The sequence below is a fragment of the Manis javanica genome, chromosome 15, assembly GCF_040802235.1.
Source record: "Manis javanica isolate MJ-LG chromosome 15, MJ_LKY, whole genome shotgun sequence".
NCBI classification, from domain to species: Eukaryota; Metazoa; Chordata; class Mammalia; order Pholidota; family Manidae; genus Manis; species Manis javanica.
The window spans coordinates 19,787,046-19,808,495 of NC_133170.1; the positions used below are offsets into that span (position 1 = coordinate 19,787,046).

At 44.4% G+C, this 21,450-nt stretch overlaps 1 protein-coding gene across 2 annotated transcripts in view; it reads left to right on the forward strand.

Moving 5' to 3' along the window:
• The window catches only part of GRIN2B (glutamate ionotropic receptor NMDA type subunit 2B), a 388,323-nt gene that overhangs the window by 197,254 nt on the left and 169,619 nt on the right, over positions 1-21,450 (forward strand). For both annotated transcript variants that reach the window (XM_073222983.1, XM_073222984.1), the window contains one exon: positions 11,367-11,965. In XM_073222983.1, coding sequence (XP_073079084.1) covers positions 11,367-11,965 — 599 coding nt within the window. The remainder of the gene's footprint in view (positions 1-11,366; positions 11,966-21,450) is intronic.

Genomic DNA, 21,450 nt, shown 5'->3' on the forward strand with positions numbered 1-21,450 from the left:
GAAGCTAGATCTGCAGCATTCCGTACCTTTTAAACCAAGCATTCCTTCTTTGCATGAATAAAGATATGAATAGGCTGTTTTCTAGCAATATGGATAAGACTATGTGGTTAGGGAAATAATTTTAATGTGGTTCTCTCCATATCAGGCTGGACTGGGGTGTCAGTTCAAGTAGATGGCATCATCCTCTTGATGAGACTTCGAATACTGCTGCCCCCCAGAGTGAGAGGGAAAGCAAATGAGGAACAGGTAGTTAGGAACTCTGAACTCTTGAGGATCCATTTTAAAAAAGTGCTCATAACCAGCAGCCATGAGTGAGGCTTAGCAAAAGCAGGAGTTGAATAATTCTGGAAAAGGAGAATGATTTTCAGTATAGGATGAACACAGAAAATCTCAAATAAACTTGGTACAACCAATCAAACACTGGAGACCACTTTAGCTGTATTGAGGCCCAGTGGGATCTAGGGAGTCTAGGACAATGAGTATAGGGACGGTCAGAGAGCTGGGAAAGACTAGACTTAACCTTGCCATGGTGCTGCCTGCCAGAGGGTGGGGGCCAGCAACCTCCAAGAAACCTATTTTACATCAGATAACACCCCCACCCAGCCACCAGTGTGATTCAGATAGGTGTGGGTTTGTAGGGGTTTGATGTAATAGTGGACAAAGCAGCATAAACCTCTTGGCACTAATAACGTGCTAATTATTTCACTGTTAAGGATAAGAAAGGGGTGTCAGATCTCAGTTGACATCGGCAGATAGAGAGGGCAGGACCCAGTATCAGGGGTGACAGCAGTTTGTCAGGGACTGTGGAGAACGGTTGGCTCCTCATCCAACAGATGGAATAAAAATCAGGATGTGCGGAAGGAACTTGGTCCTTTGAACTGGGTGCATGGCAAGGCTCTTAGAAAGGAAGGCTTCTTCCAGGTGGGCATGTCTTCACCTAGCCAGGCTCACCTTGGGTACACCACATTCTGGGCTTAGAACAGCCCAGTTACCTTTAGAAGATGTTTCTGGTGAGAAACATAATTGGCCAGTCCTGGTGTAAAGATCAGAAGCCATGTCTGGTAGGCTAGAGTTCTAAGTCCTACATCTGAGTGAGGCTGAGACAAGCAGGTGCTGACAAGCTGTTGAAAATATGTATGTATATTTTCAATCTGCCTGTATGCAATTTTATTTTCATTTCTGGAGCCCTTCAAGATGCATTGCCTCTTTTAGACGGAGGGCCTAATTGGTTTGGGAAATGTGAATACATTCAGAGCCGAGCTGATTGTGAACAGCCGTACTTTGTTGTAAAGGAGGAAGTAGTGATTGGTTTTCCAATCCAGAGACCTAGGAAAACTGATCACGGAATGTTGGGGGAGAAAAACTTTCTCAGAAAACTTCTTTCTGCCGTTGGAGATAATGGCTTGCTAACCTGTGCCCAGTGAGCGTGACTGGTGCAGATGCTAAATTCAACAATGCCTTCATCTTTCCATGTGGAGTGGGGACAGAAGGACCTGGAACTGTTTTTCCAGGAAGCTCTTGAACAGACCCACATGTGTGAACTTAATCATTGTATCTAGAACCAGTGCATTTGTTATTTTCAGCCACAAATGAGGTACCAGCAATCGTAGCTTGATCACATATAAAATGCCTTCCTACCCTTCCGCTCCTGTGGACCTGCCATGCCTCTACTACCATTGGTGTATGAATACAGTGCTATGATCAAATACATACAGAGAGATGGGAATGTTAATTTGAGACCAACATCAACAGTTTTACTCTGAAAAATACTGCTAGTACATCAGTACCATCACCAGCTTGTACTTACACTATTTTTTAATAATAATCACAATTTTTAGGTAAACTCTACTCTCTTGGCTGAAGTTCAGTAGAAAGATTTAATGGCATAGGCAGTTTGGGATTTGGGATTTCATACCCGATAAAATTGGTTTGGTTTCCCTTGGTTATATGGTTTAGTTTTATGATATCCTTTTATCCTATAAAAAGCCCCGATCTATATTAGTGTTGAACACACTTGATTTTATAAATTCATCTACATAAATTTAGTCTGATACTGATAGTCCTACTGCCTAATTAATACCATTAGTTAGTATTTCCACTATTTTTTCTCTTTCATTTTTCTTCAGCCTTTCCTATGCCTCCCCCCTTTCTTCCCTGGTGTTTATTCTGAAAGCACATTTATTCAGTCACAGAACTTGACCATTGCTGAACTTGTCAGTTTGCTCTTTTATAGGAAAGACCCCTTAATAAAAATACAAGTCAATCCATCTGAGAGTTGTTTTGATATGCATATTGGAGCAAGCTGTAAGGCTGGAATTTTAATTTCAGATGAAATGAAATACTCTTGTTAAGCTTTTGGCAGTTCTGATACCTTACAGAGGAGCAAACGCCCTCTGGAGCTCTCTTAGTACCTTCCAGGCCCTTTGCTCCTGTACTTGATGCTGTACTTCATTGGGGTGTCCTAGTGAGAGGGAATCTGCCTTCCTGTTCTTCTCCTCTTACTGCCCTGCCTGTTGCTTCTAAGCTTTCTTCCTGTTATAAAATTGTCTTTGAGGCCTGGAACAGGAAGAGCCTCCCAAGCATTCTCAAAGTGAATACCTTCAGCTTGTTTCACAGCTATACCTTAAATCTGGCGATTGAAGCACATCCAAGAGGGAGACTCAGTTAGGGAGGAAAACGGAGAAAGTCAAGGAGAAAACAAAATTATCCTCTGAAAGAACGAATAAAAAAAAGAGTGACGGCTTCTGTGGGAGTTGTTTAGTTGTCCAGAATGGCTCTTAAACTAGCCCAATCTGCTTGAATTTCTGTTCATGGGCTTTGAAAACCCAGGGCGTTCTCCTTTTGTGTGCAGAGGTTTTACAAAAGAACAGGCCTGGCATTTGACAGGCAGGGAAGAGCATGACCGTCCGCAAGTGAGCTTCCATTGTGTGTTTCAGTCATGATACTTCTGGCTAATGGTAAGCCTGGAGAACCTCCAGCATCTTCCCTCCCTTGCAAGGCATTGCTCACAAAACTCTGGCTCTATTCAAACCCACCCTGAATAGCTAACACCAGCCTTAGTCACCTGAAAAAATGATAGTATGGCATCAATTCCTAGTCACCAAAGAGGGTCTCCCAGAGTTAGGTGGGGAGAGCAACCCTTTCCTTATTTGGGGAGAGAAAAGAGATTGTATCTCCCATATTCTGCTTCTATTTTGTGCTCAGTATGTGAAGAACTAAAACAGAAATACCCATAACTTCTCTTGGGGTCCTGATCACCCCATCATTTCCACGCTTGCCTTTGAAATCTGGCGGTTGTAGAGAAATTTTTCCATGATAGCCTTCTAGTTCTAGCCTTCTGTCAGCCACAGATCCTCCTCAAGAACTGAGTTTAGAAAGACAATAGAAAGATTTTCTTTACTAATATGCTGGGGGGAAAATCAGATTTATTTAATCAAAACTATGTTAATGTCCTAACAGAATTATAATCCCTACGATGGTATAAGATGCTAAGATTTGAATAGTGTGAAAGGCTCTATGGTTGTAGAAACAAATGATTTTGGTTGGCTAGCCAACAAAGATAAACTGCATTTGAGGATTGAGGATTATCTGGTTGCAGTATCACTTGCCACATTTTTTTTTTAATTCAGCAAATACCTACTGAGAACCCACAGTGAGCCAGGCCCCATTCCAGGTGCTAAATGAACAAACAAATAACTGTTCCTGCCCTCAAGGTGTTTACACTCCAGTTGGGAAGAGGCAGTGAGTTCATAATAAATACATCAAATAAGTGCTCAAGCAGTCTGTTTGGATGGCGGTAGATACTGTGGCAACGAGGGAAGGTGGAGCTGGGTAACGGGACTGGGCAGATGTGATGGGGTCAGAACTGGGTTTTATTAAAAAGATGAGGTTTAAGCAAAGACTTGAAACAGGTGCACGTGTTAGCCCTGTGGCTACCTGGAGAGCTGGAGGAAGAGTGTTTCAGGCAGAAGGAATCGCTAGAATAAAGGTCTGGAGCAGGAATGTTGGAGGATGTTTGAGAGCAGTCAGAGAGCCGGGAGCTGAGTGAGAGAGTGGGGGGCTGTGGATCCATGGGGCGACAGTGTCCAAACCCAGGGCAGCGGGGTCCAAACCCAGGGCAGCAGCTTTTTCTTTTTAGTGATTTGGGAAGCCATTGAGGGTATGGGCAGAGAATAACATTTTATGATTTAGATTTTAAAAGGATCATCCTGTTTCTTTGTTGAGCATAAACTATACAGGGCCGGAGCAGAGGCAGGGACCACGTAGCAGCCTCTTACAGTGATAGGGTGTAGGATGGTGGCGGCTCAGACAGACTTGGTGAAAAAAAAAAAGTTGTATTATAGATACTTCTGGAAGGTCAATAGTCAAGGTCGATTAATTAGTTATAGGGTTCCTGAGAAAGAGAGGAATTGATGGGATAGAGTTGCTTTAACGAAAATGGGGAATGGGGAAGTGTCTTGCCAATGGGTTTCAGCACAAAACAAGTTCACTACGGATTCAGTGAGACCACAAAATGACAATGGAATGTTCTTGGGGTAAAAGGGTTTATACCCAACTTTATTCCCATGGTGGCAGGTCAATCATTAGAATCCCATCCACTCAAAGTGAGTCTGCATCTAGCAAGCTGGTCTCTGCTTCTGGGCCTGTCTACCTCTGCAGCTGTCTCAGTTTCTGTCCTCAGAGCGGCCACCACTCCAGTCTCTGCTCTCCTGCAGCTGTGTGGCCCAGTTGGCCCAGGGCACTGGGTGGAGCTCTTTATATAGAGTCAACAACACCATATTGCCCATACGTGTGTAGTGAGCTAGCTGACCAGGGCCAGGTGAGAATCCTGGCCACAGGAACCTTCACTTTATCCACACTCCACCCCTCTAGGATTCTTGCCTCTCAATCTATGTGCCCTCAATCTTCCGCAATGGTCCCTGTGCGAGAGGCTGGAACATTGCAACCAAATTCCATAACATAATAGCAACAGAGGCTATGACAATATACAAATAACAAAAGTTATGATGAATTATAATAACCTTCAAGCCTGAGGAGATCCATTGCCCCAAGTGGTCATCCTGGCTGTATTCAAACCGGTTCCACTCAAATGAGTTGACCAAAAGGACCATGGGTGGACCTCACAACACCCACCTTCTCCAGCCTCTCCAGCGCAAAGTCTTGCAGACACACAGGCCGATCTTGTTGCTTTGTCTCTGGCTTCTGCTTCGTCCTCAGTGGCCAGAACTGCTGCTCCTTTTTCAGTTGTTGCCACAGCTCCAGTAAGATTCTATTTGACTCAACATCTGATTTCTTTCTGTCTGCTCCTGCCTTTATCAAATCAACTCACATCTGGGCCCTCATGACCCTCACGGGGCCCTTTAAATTCTTCTTTCAAGTAGCAGACCATATTTCCTTTTTACCTTCTTTGCATGAGCCTGAGGATAGGAGCAGAGCATGAAGTGCTCCACAGCCTGGGGAGGGGGCTGCACCTCTCCTGCAGGAACCCACAGTTGTGGAGCCTTTATTTTCTTTCAGGTTTTCCACCCACCAGCTTTCAACCAGTTGGGGTTTCAACGGAGGAGGGGTGGATACCTCTGGCACCGGCAGGGCCTCCTCCACCACCTGTTTGTCAGACCTCCGCTCCTCCGTTTCTGGAGCTGACGGCTCCACTACATCCTTCACCTGCTCCCCTGCACCTAGCAGCATGTACTCTCGTGCTGCTGCTTCTCAGGCCACTCCTTCTTGGGCTGCTGCTCCTTCTCCTGCTGCTTCCTCTCGGGCTACCACACATCCTTGACCATTTCCACAGCACCTTCATAGGAACCTTCACTTTATTCACAGGGTCTCTCCACCCCCGCAGCCATCTCAGTCTCTGTCCTTAGTGCTGCCACCAATCCAGTCTCTGCTGCTCTCCTGCAACCTTGCAGCAAGGCAGCCATTCAGCTGTGCCACTGTGTCACCCAGAGCACTGGGCAGAGCTCTTTATATAGAGTGAATAAGAATGCATTGCCCACACATGTGTAGTGAGTTAGCCAACCAGGGCCAGGTGAGAATCCTGGCCCCAGGAACCTTCACTTTTTCCACAGGAAGGCTGAGTTCAGTTTTGGAACTGTTGGAGGTATTTCTAAGATATTAAGCAGACATGTAGAATAGGCAGTTTGATATATGTAAGTTTGAAGTTTGGGTGAAAGAAGTGTGTGAGTGATTGGTATATGTGGGGAAAATGGAAGCTCCTATGGCCAGGATCCTCACCTGACCCTAAACTACTTGATGATGTAACTGGTCTCCTGCTAGATTACGGCTTCCACACCCATAGGCAATAAGCTATTATTGACTGAGTCACTGTAGAAAGAGCTGTGCCCAGTGCTCTGGGCAGAGGCAGAGATGGAGGAGGATTACAGACCTGCAGACTGCTGGATGCAGACGTGATTCTAGTGCTCCATCTATTGCTGTGAGGATAAAACCAGGTATAAACCCTTTTGCCCTAAGAACGTCCTGTTGTCATTTCTCAGTTTCACTGAATCCATAGCCAACCTTCCTGGGGCTGAAATACTCAGGCAAGACACATATAAATAGAATTTAAATCAAGACTAAGGATTGACCCTGGGGCACTCCAGCTCTAACAGGTCAGAAGGAAGAAGAGGAACCAGCGAAGGAAACAGAGAAACCATAGCCAGTCAGGTAGGAGGAAACTCAAGAAAGTGTGACACCCCAGAAACCTGGGAAGGAAAGCTTGTGTTGGAGCAAGTCAGATGCTGCTTATAGGTAAGAATGGTGGCAGGTGGGTGCTGGAGCTGGCAGTATCAGGTCACCGCCGCCTTTCACAGAGGAGTTTTCATGGAATAGTGAGGCTGAAAAGCTGTCTGTGTTAGTATAATAGGGAATGGGGGAAGAGGAATTGGAAGAAGTGAGTACACATGGTGCTTTCAAGGAATTTGCTGCAAAGAGGGGTCAAGAAGTGGCCAGTAGCATCTTCTGCCTCCCTGGCTGACTCTGAGGTTAGATCCCCTCACATGTTATAAAAGCTCAGTTTGTATATAACTATTGAGGCATGTTTCTGTGAAGTAGATGTGTACCATTGCCATAGAAATTTGGAATCAGATGAGAAATCAAGGTCATTTCAGTTAATCTCCCACCCAATAAAGGAATATTTATAATATTAATACAACAAATGCTTAAGATTTTTTTCATATGCCACTTAGGAATCCAGGGATGAATAAGGCTTCATTCCTGTTCCTGAGAAACAAAACATTTTTAGTGGGAGGAGGCAGGCATCTATGCTTCCTGTGTGATAGATATTAAGATAGACACACATGCAAAATATTGTGAAAGCACAGGAGGAAAAATAACTAGCAATGCAGGGATTATATACACAAAAAAAATGATCTTAAAGAGAGCATGGTGTTTTCCAAAGTGGTGGGGAGAATCCCTTATCAGATAATAGTCCACCTACAGTTTGAATGCTTATAGTGACAGAAAGTTCACTACTTTAAGGCCCATTCCATTTTAGATAGCTATCCATTTCTTACATTGAGACAAATAATGCCTTTTAATATTTCTACTCATTAGTCCCAGGTTTTTTCCTCTGGAGCTATCGGGCAAGGCTTATCTTTCTACCATATAGGTCCTTTCTGTATTTGAAAATAGATATCAGTTCTCTTTCAAACCATCTCTTTTCCATGTTGAAAAAAGGGAAATGAATCGATCCTCCATTTGGGTTCCCTGGGAAGCAGATTCTGGGACCAAAGTTGGTGTACAGGAGGTTTATCAGGGAGTGTCCTGAGGTCAGTGCTGTGGAAGGGAAGGGCGAAGTGGGCAGGGGGCGAAGGACAGGCGTGAAGCAGGGAGCTCTGAAGATAGACTCATCCTTCAGCATTGTCAGAGTTCAGACACGAGGAGGACCTGAACGTGACAGCCCATCATCCAGGGCAGTTTACCCCGGGAAGGAGCCGTGACTTTGGGCGAGGGGGTTCTCCTCAGCTGACGCACTCCTTAAAGTGAGCTGGGCTGCAGTCTGTTGCCAGGGGCATTATCAGCAGCTGGCGTAGTTTAATCCTTTATTTCTGAGGTGGATCTGTAAAGGATCTGGGAGATGCAGAAGAAGAATCTCAGGCACTAATTCAGCAGTTTTTTTCTGAGACATAAGAGAATGAAAAAGTACCCATTTTTGTTCTTATTAGCAAATAAACACCATGAACATCAAAGTGATGGGAGTTCAGCATAATAGTTCTAGACTGACAATATCTAATGTACAATCGTACCTTCCCTGCGCTAATTGCTCATCTCAGTCACGGCGGCCGTTTATTCAGGAAAGCTTTAAAGGTGCTTTCAAGGCAGGTTAGGGAAGTACATTCATGCAGTAATTGGAATCAGAATCATCACTACAAGCAGAATGCACCAAGGACTCCTGCACACCAGCATTTTGTAATGACATTAGGAGATAAAAACATCGGTGGGGAAGTGTTAGGGAGCTGCAAACTGAATTACATCCCTGCCCTTCATCCTAGAAGATAACACCTTTTATGGTGATGACAGTGCATGCTGGGTGCCCGCAAAGATGGATGCGTGGCCACCAGTTCTTTCCACTCCATGCACATATGAAGATTGCTCTTTGATTTGTGGCTGTGGCCATAATTTGCAAAGCCTGTCACCACACTTGCAACGTAGAGTTAGCCCAAAGCTTTGTTGAAAAAGAGCCGTCCCATTCCCAAATGCTCCACACCAGACTGATGTGTCAACTAAATTAATAACACTGGATCACTCGTTATACCAGGGAACATCTACCCGAGCTGTAACTCTGTCTCTTGATATCTGGCTTCATTAACCTCCTCTCGGTGCCACAGCTAAAATGGTCATGTAAGGCATCCTAATTTAATGAAGGACTGGCAAAAGAAAATGGTTGAACTGGGCATTGATGGGAGCAGAGGAGTCAGAAAAAGGAGAGCAGTAGAGTTAGAAGGTAAGAAGAGGGTGTAGTGGGGCTGGGATGGAGCCCCATCACTTCTTCTCTCTTCCTACTCTCATCATGCATTGGCTTTGTTCACAGCAGTTGGCAGTTTCAGTGTGTTTGTGACTGTGAGAGTTTCAAGAGAAGGCTAAGAGAGGGGAGGGTGAGGTTGCTGTATAATATATTGGTTTTCTTTGAAATTCTATCTCATTAGCATGGACTCATTTACTGTTTACCCCCATGAGTTTTCTCTCAAGGTCATCTTTCCCCATGTGTTTGAACCAGATGTGGGTTCACCATAGATGGAACTTTGTGGATATGCAAGAACTTCTTGTGCTAACATATTAAGAAATGTTCATTTGTCATAGGCAGGTAGACTTACTTTCCTTACAGTTGAGATCCCTTTCACCCTTGGCCTGTACATTTTCAGGTATATTTGGAAACTTTTGTCCCTTTGCTATATGCACTGGGTTTGTGAAAACAGTTTGTGATACATGTCTCACTGGAGATTCCTCCAAATTCCTTTTAGCTCGAGGTACCAAGGAAGACAAATGGCTCTTTCTTTAAAACGATAGGCCTTCTGGGTGGGCTGTTGGGTCCCTGGTCTTCTTTCCCTGTTGCTGTGCTTCTCTTAAGCCCCTGACAAGTCTTGGAATAATTAACTTTGTTGTCTGTATTCCCACTATATCCTATAACCTGAGGACAAGGTCAGCTTCGCCTGAAGAGCAGTACTTGTAGTAGGAGAAAACCAGGAGCAGGGGCTGGCCGCAGTTTGGAGTGGGCACAAATGAGATCATCATTCTGTTCTGAAGTCATTCCTGCTCCCTCCCCTCCCTCCCTTGCCCTCTCCCCTTCTCCCAGTTCCCTGTCCCATAAGGCTGCTCTTCGACTGCAGGGTTAAGCCCGGGGAGGGAATGGGGATAAGCACCATTGTGCCTTAGCAGGAGGAACCTCCCTCAGATGGCTAAGCACGTACTGTTTCATTCCGGAGACCCTGTGGGAAGTGGGAGAAGTTCACACCATGCAAAGAGAACACGGTCGGTCGGAGCCAAGGGGCTGGCAGCTTTCATCGCCCAATCAGGGGATCTCTGGACACCAGCTGGATATTCCCAACCTGTATTTTTTTCAATAGTGGGTGCCCAGAAAATACTCAGCGATTTTTCAGCCGTACAACAATATGATCCTGAACTAAGAAATCACTGTACAATTTTGCTTAAAAGCCAGGTCTCTTGCAACTGTACTTTGAAGTTTAGTTTGGGGGATAAAAAAGCGGACAGCCCCTTTGATGAAGGCACGATTTTGTTTGCCTGGATTGTGATAAAGTGGAGAGGAATCATCAGATAGAAAATAGGGGGCACAGAGCAAGAGGGGAGATGCCATTACGCAGGAGGAAGTCGGAAGAAAATGGCCTGAGAGAGGACAGCGTTGAGAGGGCCGTCGTTTCCTGGCTTCCTAGTCTTCTAGCTGTAAGGTGGAGAGAAAGTGCAGGGCTTGACATCTAAAAACAGCAGGTGAAATACAGCTTAAAATGGGAGAATTTAAAATGGCTTCTCCCTCAAAAAGAGGGAGAAAACATAAGATGCTCAGAATTGACAGATTTGTATGTATAATACACAGGTCAGACTGAGACCCCTGGCATCTTATAGGGAAGAGAAAGAACAGTCTTTTAGATGTTGCTCTAAAGTAAAGCATAATCATATATGAGCATGAAGAAAAGTCATCCTAACTTGTAGCCTAGATGTTGTCTGTCTTACTCCACCTTGCAAATCTCATTTTTAGAGTAGGAAATAGAAAACTAAATGTGCTATTAGCAGATGTATCTTTATAGAAAATGTATTGATCAAATCTTGTGCTACAACGTGCTTCCTCCTGATGCCCATACGTAGGCACCACCCAGCAGCTGGGTCCGTGTGCCTGTGGCACTCCCGTAAGTAGGTCCGGGGGTAGATTGATGGCATTTTGGATTATTCACTTTGATACACATACACCGTTGGTAAGTCCAAAAGGCTCAAAAAATGGATAGTGTGTATATGTACATGTGTGTTTGTATAACTCATTTGGCAATAAAACCTGACCTGAGCTGACATGCGGCCATTTAGGGTTTTTATCCCACTTTAGTGACTTTTCATGGAGTATATTGCTATATAATGTGCTATAGACATATTGACATATTTGATTTTAGGAAGCTGCCCTAGATTCCGCAGTAGACAAGGAGACCACAGACCTATGTGGATTTGCTTAGATTCTTGAAGGTAGTTTTATGATGAAAAGAATTACACGTATTTGCAATTCAGACATATCCAATTTTAAAGGCATTAAATGAAAAAGTAACAAACACAAACCTGTGTATCCAATTGGTTCAAACTTGCCCTTTCTGTCTTTGGTTTGATTTTTTTCTCTCTTTTTCTTTTTTTTTCACATTTCCCTCCTATTCTAGGATGAATCCTCCATGTTCTTCCAGTTTGGCCCATCAATTGAACAACAAGCTTCTGTAATGCTCAACATCATGGAAGAGTACGACTGGTACATCTTTTCTATCGTCACCACCTACTTCCCTGGCTACCAGGACTTTGTAAACAAGATCCGTAGCACCATCGAGAACAGCTTCGTGGGTTGGGAGTTAGAGGAAGTCCTCCTGCTGGACATGTCCCTGGATGATGGGGACTCTAAGATTCAGAACCAGCTCAAGAAACTTCAAAGCCCCATCATCCTTCTTTATTGCACTAAGGAAGAAGCCACCTACATCTTTGAAGTGGCTAACTCGGTAGGCCTGACTGGCTATGGCTACACATGGATTGTGCCTAGTCTGGTAGCGGGGGATACAGACACAGTGCCCTCGGAGTTCCCTACCGGGCTCATCTCTGTGTCCTATGATGAATGGGACTATGGCCTCCCTGCCAGAGTGAGGGATGGAATTGCTATAATCACAACTGCTGCTTCTGACATGCTGTCCGAACACAGCTTCATCCCTGAGCCCAAGAGCAGTTGTTACAACACCCACGAGAAGAGAATCTATCAGTCCAACATGCTAAATAGGTAAGTGTGGGACACAGGGCACACCGATGGTAGAGTTCAGAGGAGAGCTTGCAAGGCTGGGGTTGGTCTTTCCAAGAGAGTGGGTCGAGCAGCTCAAGATACCAGAGGCTGAAGCCTGGCCACTGGGATGGCAGTTGTTTGTGATGGTGGGAATGTTTCAGATCCAAAGCTTGGTGTGCTGTGTTCTTGTTCTAAGGCCTACAAAACAGCTTGCGTTTTTTAATCACTTGCTGTGTGCTAGGTGTTACTCTGTTTTGCATGCTTGACCTCATTTTACCCTCAAAGCAGCTACTCTTGGAGAAAGGTTTTAAAATTGTTTCCGTTGCACAATACAAGAGAGTAAGGCTTGGGTGTAAACTGTCCAAAGTCACACTGCAGGTAAGAGGTTTAGTTTGGAGTTGAACCCAGGCCTCTGTGATTCCTGCATACCTGATCACTGACCTAGAAATGAGGGGGACCAGCCTGCTTGAGAAGGCTGTTCTCCGGAGAGGGAGTAGTGCATAGGTTACATCCTTCTGTAAGCACACGAAGGGGATTCTTCCCTTGTTTTTATCTCCTTTTCTTCTCTCTCTGCCTTTAAGACTGCAAGTGCTGCTGTAGAGGCAGCTTTTAGATTTGCTCTGAGTCTGGTTTATTCAGTAAGAGGAAAATATGGGTGGAGTTCTGCTCCCCTGACTTCACCTAACAATCCAGCTCTGCCTGCACACATCCTCTGGGAGTATCATGTGACTGGAAGGTAGAAGATTCTATACTCTGTTTCTGTGGTTTTGTTTTTTGTATAAAACTTCTGCATGTGCACATTGTAAAAATTCAAATAATACAGAAGAGCACAAAGAAGAAAGTAAAAATAACCTGAAATCTGACTAAAGAGAACCATTGTTGAAATAGTTAGTGGACATCTTGCTAGATGTCTCCCTGTGCATGTATACCTATATGGATATAAACCTGTAATTTTACATAAATGGAAATATAACTGTGCATGCTGTTCAATAATCTGTCTTTCCCTTAACAGTATGTTTTGGGCAACCATTTAAAATTGATCATGAACTGCACCATAGATATAGATAAGTATTCAGAAAAGCCTACTATATTTTCAGGTACCTACCATCCAACTTTAGAAATAAAACATCAGAGAGTGTATTTTGGGACCTTGAAATACCTTAGTAGAGGTTAAATGTGTGCTTGTTTATGCCTGTTTAATTTTTGGGAGGGAGTTGGACTGTAGCCCCTCAGCTAAGGTTCTCATTCAGAGTTGCAGCTAACACTAGATTGATGTAGCTGTACCTGTGATCCAGTCCTAATATTCTCCCACCTTGAGCCTCTGATCTTTCTGCTGTCCTGGTTATCACTGCTTGTCTGGTGCAGATTGTCTTGGTTTTCTTCCTACCTCTCTGGTAATTCTTCTCAGGCTCCTTGGTACACTTCTCTTCAATTGGTCCTTCTCAGGGTTTTGTCCCACACCCTCTTCTTTTCTCACCCATTGCCAAGGATGCAACTGATATCTGTTAGTTGCCCCAAATGGATGTTTCTGGCTGAAACCTCTCCCTTGAGCCCAGGTCTGTGTTCCTTACTGTGACTAGATGGGTTCCTTTGGGTGCCACAGGGCCTTAGAACATGCCACATCCAAAGCTGGACTGCTTTCTCCCTCCTGTTACCCTCCCACCCTCTTCTAGGCAAATCTGCACCACCTATAAAGGGTACCTCCCATTATCCAGTTGCCTAAAATAAAAATTTCCAAGGCGTCCTTGGTTCCATATCCTGACACCCCACAGCCGCTCATGCCGTTTTCTGTGGATTTGCTCTGGAGTGTGTTCACTCGTCTGCGTGCCTGCGCCACATCGCTGTTCATCTCTTCTGTGTGCAGTGCTGCAGGGACTGTTCAGTATCGTCTGGTGCCCAGGCCTGCTTCTTTTCAGTCTCCCTGCAGCCTGGGTGATCTAAAATGAAAATGTGATTTCATCACCCTCCTGCTTAATACCTTTCAGCAGCTTTTCATTACTCCCCTAACAAAATCCCATTTCCTTAATACAATTTATAGTCTTCCACAGCAGGAGCCCTCCTCTCTTTCCTGACTGTCTCGTGCCACTCTCTCCCTTGATCATTGCATTCCTGCAAGACCCAGCTTACTTGCGTTCATTGAAGATACCATGTTCTTTCTCTTCCAGCTCCTTCCTCTGTCTTCAGTGTCTTGGGTACCCCTTCTCACGGCTATGCCAGTACAGGTGCTCCCATATCTGCCCCGTTCTCCTCACTCCCCAGGCTTCAGTCGTGGCATTGCTTCCCCTGAGAGGGCTTTCCTGAGCCCTGGACTGATTTCCCTCTGTTAGATATGCCTGTGCTTCTCCAATGAAGCCACTCTTCAGACTGTTATAATCACAGGCTTTATTCTCTCTCTGCCCCGTCACTTCTGTGAAAGCGGCAGCCTTTCTGACTCACCCTTTTCTGAGCCCCCACCCCTAGCACTGTGTGTGGCACACTGGGAGGGGATGGGTGATTTCCTCCAAGATTCACTGCTGCACAGGGCAATGCCTACCCCACAGGGGCTTCCTTGTTCTGCTCCTCTTTGCAAAATAGCAGTGATTTCCTTTAAAAACTCACTACTCGTTCAGTGCTGTGCATTCATGTTTTCTCCCCCTGTGTTTAGTGTTGAATTCAAATGTGATTCCGATTATTTTACCAAATGTTTGTTCAGTAGAACCAAAGCTAACAATGAATGAATATCAAGACTAGAACATTAGCCAGATAACACAAGGAAATCAAGTGGGTGTTCCCTGAAAGTCCATAAATACCTGCTTTTATCTAAAATTTCCTCTGGATAAACAGCAATCCGCAGGTATTATCATTTCCCATGTGGCTTACTTTATGTTAGAATGTAAATGTCACCTCTGTAGCCTGGTCTCCTACCACCGTATCTTTAAAATCACCATTGGTTCTTTCTTTGTTACCATCTTCTGCAGCCGCTCAAGAAGGTAACCCTCCTCCGTCCTCCATACAGTTGACCCTTGAACGACACAGGTTTGGACTGCACAGGTCCACTTACATGCAGATTCTTTTCAACAGATTCTATACAGTACTGTAAATGTGTTTTTTTCTTCCTTATGATTTTCTTAATAACATTTTCCCTTCTCTATCTTAATTTATGGTTAAGGATATAGCATATAATACAAAGAACATGCAAAACATGTTCATCGACAGTTTATGTTATCAGGAAGGCTTATGGTCAACAGTAGGCTGTTAGTAGCTAAGTTTTTGGGGAGTCAAAAGTTGTATGAAGATTTCCAACTGTGTGGGAGTTGGCACCCCTAGCCCCTGATTTGTTCAAGAGTGCTCCTTCCTTAGAGGTCATTGTCAAGGTGACAAGTGGCCAGCTCCGTCTTCTCAAGTGTAGCAGTCCTTAAAGGAACGAGGGTTATGCGATACAGATTATTCATCATTTCCTTGAGTACTAGCATAGAGCAGAGAGAATCTGCCTTCACCTGATTTCCAAAGTATACTGTGGATGTATTTCTAAAGTAAAAAGTGTCTTTAAAAAGTTCTGCTCTGCTAAGATGTTTCCTTTGGGAACTTTTTCTTCTGCCCCGTTCTGTGACATTTCCAGGATTCAGTATCTGGCTGCCTGCCGGGCATCCTCTCTCTGCTGTCTCTGTCCATTTACCTGCATCCTGCCTCACCTCCATGGTCTTTTCCTTGCGCTCTTCCCAATGCAGCCTCTCATGGCTCTTGAACCCAATCCCTGTGTCTTTTGGGAATCTTTTAATAGGGTTTTTTTCTCAGGCCCCAGAAAGAACAAGGATTGACCAGCAGGGACCAGAAGGAGCTACCCTCAAAGTCTGAGCTGTTACCACCCCGCAGAGAATCAAAATCATCAGAGAAATTCAATTAGAAACATTCGGTCTGGCTCCCCCTGCTTCACATGGTCTGAAATGGGACTCTTTCCCCTTTCACAGATCTGGTCTCACTAGGGTCACTCTTTTAAATAACAGCCAAGCAACCACACCATTCAGCCACAGCAGGCAGTCGTTGCAAATGAAACTTGCAAATGGCTGGTTGGTTTATAAGGACTTCTCCTTTGGCCTGCTGCTCATCACTCTGCAACTACAGCAGAAGGAGGGCTCCCTGGGAAGTAGCTGGGAATAACCCAGCCCCGGGAAGACACAGGAATACCCAGTTAGGAAAGGCTTCTCCTCTCACCTGCTGAAAATCCGACTACATTAACAGGCTTTGTCCTACCCAGAGCACAAAAAGAGGAAGTACAACTCTCATGTGTACCTGACCAGGCCGTGGCTTGCTTTTCATGCAAGGGAAGTTCATAAGTCTTGATTTCAGGAACAGGGACAAGAGGTTATATGAGAGGCCAGAATCCCAAAAAGAGCCACATATAGGCACACCTTGTTTTATTGTACTTTTTACAAAGTGAAGGTTTGGGGCAAATTATCAGTACCATTTTTCCAACAGCATTTGCTCACATTGTGTCTCCATGTCATGTTTTGGTAATTCTCACAATTTTTCAAGGTTTATTGTTATTATTATATTTGTTATGGTGGTCTGTGATCAAGTGAGTATGACTTGCTGAAAGTTGAGATGATGGTTAGCATTTTTTAGCAATAAAATTCATCTACATTGACTTTTTAGACATAATGCTATTGCACACTTTTAAATAGACTACAAAGATAGGATAAACATAACGTCATATGCCCTGGAAACCAAAAAATTAATGTGACTTGCCTTATTTCAGTCATCACTTTATTGCAGTGGTCTGGAACCAAACGTGCAGAACCTCCAAGGTTTTTACTTGTTAGTTGCTGAAGGAAGTTTTTTTTAATGACATATAAGCATTCTCAGAGAAAATCCTTAAAACGAACTATTTTAGTTTACAATCAAATGGACATTATTAGGTGTCAGTCTAAATCCCTTACTGATAACTTCTGAGCTCCTTGAAGTCTGCCCAGCTCTGGACTCGGTGACGATCTCCAGATAGGCTCTAGGCTTCTGGACAAGGCTTTTTACCAGGGTTTCAAGAAAAGAGCAGAAACTCAGTTAAATTTGAGTTTCAGATTAACAGTGGATCATTTTTTCAGCTTGTCCCAAATATTGCATGGGACATATTGATATTAAAAGACAATTTGTTGTTTATCTGAAATTCAAGTTTATCAGGGCTCCTGTATTATTTTTTTGCTAAATATGGCAATACTACTTTGTATACTAATAGAAATTAATTGTCCAGTGGAATTTTGTAGCATTCATTTATGCCTTATTCGTAATTGTAGTACAAGGCTCAATAACATCATCTGAGATATGCTGAGTTTTATTCTATCTGGGAACTTCATTTGATTGAAAGGGCTGGAGAATTTCTTCTGCCATGCATTCTCTCAGCGAAGGGTCTTAGTTCCTAAGAAAAGTCTGAAAACTTTTGGTACCAGATGATCTGAAAGTATTTAGAAAGTGATCAGGCCATTTGTCTAAACCCTTCTTTTTCTGCCTGAGCTAGAGAAGAATTGTTAGCTATTTGTAGGCACCCGTCTATATTTTTCTTTTATCACTTCCCCCAGGAGAGCAGTTGATGGTTACTTTGCTCTTCAATGTGTTGTCTGATACTCTGCTTGCCTGTTTCTGTCACTCAGGTGATGGGGAACCTGCCACTTACCTCTAGGCTCCCTTTCTGTCCTGGGGCCCCATTGCTCCTCCTCTTCACATGTAACCTTTTGGGAGTTGTTGGAAAAGCAGGTGTTCCTTGTGATGGCTGGATCTCAACCTAAGCAGACCTCTTATGAATCTTGCCTAATTGTTTTTCCTTGGTGTTCTCAGTTTTCCTATTTACCATTTATTTTGCACTCTTCCCTCTGCCTCCACCTCACCCTACATTCTTCCTTCTGCATGGAAGCTGCTGTCTCTAAAGGCTGGGATCCTTCTCCTGGCCCAGCCTTTGAGAGATGGGCATAACTGATGAGAAGAAAGGTGCTTTGTTAGGTTCTCAATAAAAAAGCTCTGATGAAAGCCATCTTCCATTGACCTTAAGGCCAGGTCCCCATCCTCGGAAACGTTGTATTAGCTGGATTGTTCCCAGTGGGGGGGCCACTTGACTCTCTTGGCCTGGAAAGTGCTGAGAGGTTAAGAAGTAAACAAGGAACTGAGTCATTTAATTTTTAGATACTGTGGGCCAAAGCTGCTCAGTCATTACCCGTCTTTCAGTTGTTAGTGAATGCTCTTGGCGTGCCAAACATTGGCAGATTTATGGTGAGACAAGTATGTATTATAGATTCACTTAATTTAATATAATGTGCATGTGAACCAGTCAAAAGGTTCTGTGACTGCATAAGTACAGGGGACCATCAGGCACAGAGGCCCTTCATCTGATTAAGGAAATGCACAGAATCTAAGGAAAGCTACATTTTCATATGACATGGTTAGTAAAGCAAGATATACCTGTGTATATATAGAGAGAGATTTTACAGAAAGAATTGTAGACGGTGATATAAAAGGAGATATAAGTTAGGAAAAGTAACTGAAGAATCTAATAACTATCCTAGAGGATTTACTCAACACTGATTGTAATTCAGGCAAAGCAAAAGCTTTCACTGTTCATGAAAGAATGAGTGTGAGGATTATTCCAACTCCTCTGTTTTCTCTAGTCTTTCACATTGCTCATGTCAGGTATGTAGATGGTTATTTCAGTAAGTGATCCCTGCTCTTTTCCTTTAAATTCAAACCTGTGAAGAGCATTCCCAAATGTTTAACACCAAGACCCCTATGTGATTCTTTCCTTAATCTGTCTAATACTATGGCTGACTTGTAAAGTTTTGTACTTACCCCTGGCATATATTGGTGTTTCTCTCCTCTTTCTTCTCTCCCATTTTCCCCCTCCTCTTCCTTCCCACTCTGTCACTTCCTCTTCTTCCTCCTCCTTTAAATAACTATTTTACAGTTTGAGGGACAGAGCAGCAGATAAAGAGGGGAGGTGGCTGGGAAAAGAACTCCATTTCATGGAGGACAGTTCTGAGGACGGGTAGGGTGCACATCCATGCTGGGAGAGCACAAGAGGTGGTGCCTTGTCTGGGAAGGGATACGGTGGTCTCAGAGAAAAGAAACAAGAGTAGAGAAGGACAGTGGCCCTTAGTAGAGAAAGCAGATAGGCCTCCTTCCAAATAGCAAATTCTTCTGTGGGTTGGTGACCATAATAAGGGTTAAGAAGAGGGTCATAAAGTATATGCTCAAAAGCAGGTCCTATTGTCAGCCAAGCCAAGGAAGTTATTGACTCCAATGCCAGCCACCTTTCTGAATACTTAATTGCACATCTGGCCTTGTGTAGTTTCGGAGTTTGATCCTCACAAAAATCCTGGTCCATGCCACGTCCTCGGGAGATAGCCCTGATCACCCAGTTTACAAGGGCAGCCTGTGCTTCCTTTCCTCCTAAGCACCCCCTTGCTCCATCTCCTAGGGATGGAGCAGTTATCTAACATACTGTATGTATTCTATATATTTAAAATATTTTGTTATCTCACTCTCCTCCATTGAATTCAAGCCCCATCAGAGCAGGGTTATTTTTTCTGGAATCATTAATCTACAATTACATGAAGAACATTATGTTTACGAGGCTCCCCCCTTCATCAAGGCCCCCCCACATACTGCTTCACAGTCACTGTCCATCAGTGTAGTAAGATGCTGTGAAATCAATACTTGTCTTCTCTGTGTTGTAGAGCCCGCCCCATACCCCCCACCACATTATACATGCTAATTGTAATGCCCCCTTTCTTTTTCCCCACCCTTATCCCTTCCTTCCCACCCATCCTCCCCAGTCCCTTTCCCTTTCATAACTGTTAGTCCATTCTTGGGTTCTGTGATTCTGCTGCTGTTTTGTTCCTTCAGTTTTTCTTTGTTCTTATACTCCACATATGAGTGAAAACATTTGGTACTTGTCTTTCTCTGCCTGGCTTATTTCACTGAGCGTAATACCCTCTAGCTCCATCCATGTTGTTGCAAATGGTAGGATTTGTTTTCTTCTTATGGCTGAATAATATTCCATTGTGTATATGTACCACATCTTCTTTATCCATTCATCTACTGGTGGACATTTAGGTTGCTTCTATTTCTTGGCTATTATAAATAGTGCTAGAGCAGGGTTATTTTTAACCTCTGTGTTGCCAGCACAGTTGCCTGATATATTATAGGCACTTGATACACACTGGCTGATAAAAGCATGAATCATGACAGGAATCATCCCCATTTGATATCTTTTTAAGAAACTGAGGCCCAGGGACTCCCAGCTTTGGCCATGGAATGCCTGGATTTGCCTCAGGGACCTGGATTTCAGCCCCTCACTGGACTACACATCAACTAAGTTTTAAAGAAAGCTTGGCTTTCCTTAAAATCAGAGTGTCAGAGTTGGAACTATCCATGGTGTTCATCTAATCCAGGTCTTTCAATACATGTATTGTCATGGACTAGCTGGTAGAGTGATGGATGGATTTTACAAATGTGAGAAATAAAATCTCAGAGGGGTCACTGATCTGTGAGAGGCTGGGCAGGTGCAGAACCCAGGTGGCCCGACGGCAGGAGCAGCGGGCTTCAGAGCGCACGCTGCCTCTGAACTGCTTGCCTGTGTCTTCATGAGGGTGGGCAGGCAGCCAGGGTGTTCCTCTTAACCTTTGCCCTGGTCTGGCAATGTCCCCATGATTCTTGCTCCCTGGATTCTTACCCAGACAAGGGTGCAAATTCACAGTTAATGGGAATTGAAGCTGGTGTTACTTAGGAATTGAGTGGGAGTCATTTCTCCATCTGGTCTTTCTTCCCACGAGAGGATAAAGGCTGCTGGGTAGAAGTACTGATTGGGGCAAGTTGCCAGAAAGCTAGAGTGCTGTCATTTATGGTTACAGACATGGGCTGAAAGCCTGGGTGAAGGCTGGACCACAGCCCAACAAGGTCAGCTTAACTCACAGGAGCTGCTTGAGAGCAGAACTGGTTTCATGGCTTGTACATCTATATAAGACCTCACACATTTTAAATAATTAATGGTTTGGCCCTTCTCTTTGTTTCCTCTCCAGTGGAGCTGTCAGGAATGCATAGGTGTTCATCTCCTGGAGATAATTCTCCAGGACCTGATGAGGCTGATAAGGATGTGGAAGAAACAGGGAGTTGAGAGTGACTGACCTTCAGAAGTAGTTGCCAGGAGGTCGGAACCAGCACTGCAGACAGGGGCCCGGGTGGCAGCCTGGGAGAGGGTGGCAGCAGGAGCTGGGGTAGAGGAAGCTTCTCCCGACCTTCAGGGTTTTATCAGTGGCGCCTTCTCTTCCGGGAGGGCCTGTGGGGTGAGTGTGCCCAGACTGGCACCAGTCCCCACACTGGGCTGGCTAGTCACACATGAAGGAACTGCCACTGACAGATTAGAGCTCCCTGCTGCTGAAATCTGTTCCCTCTTGTCCGGCGTCCAGCAGCAGCAGCCGGCCGGGGGCTGCCTCCTGCCTCCCTCGCAGCTCCAGCTCCTCCTTTTC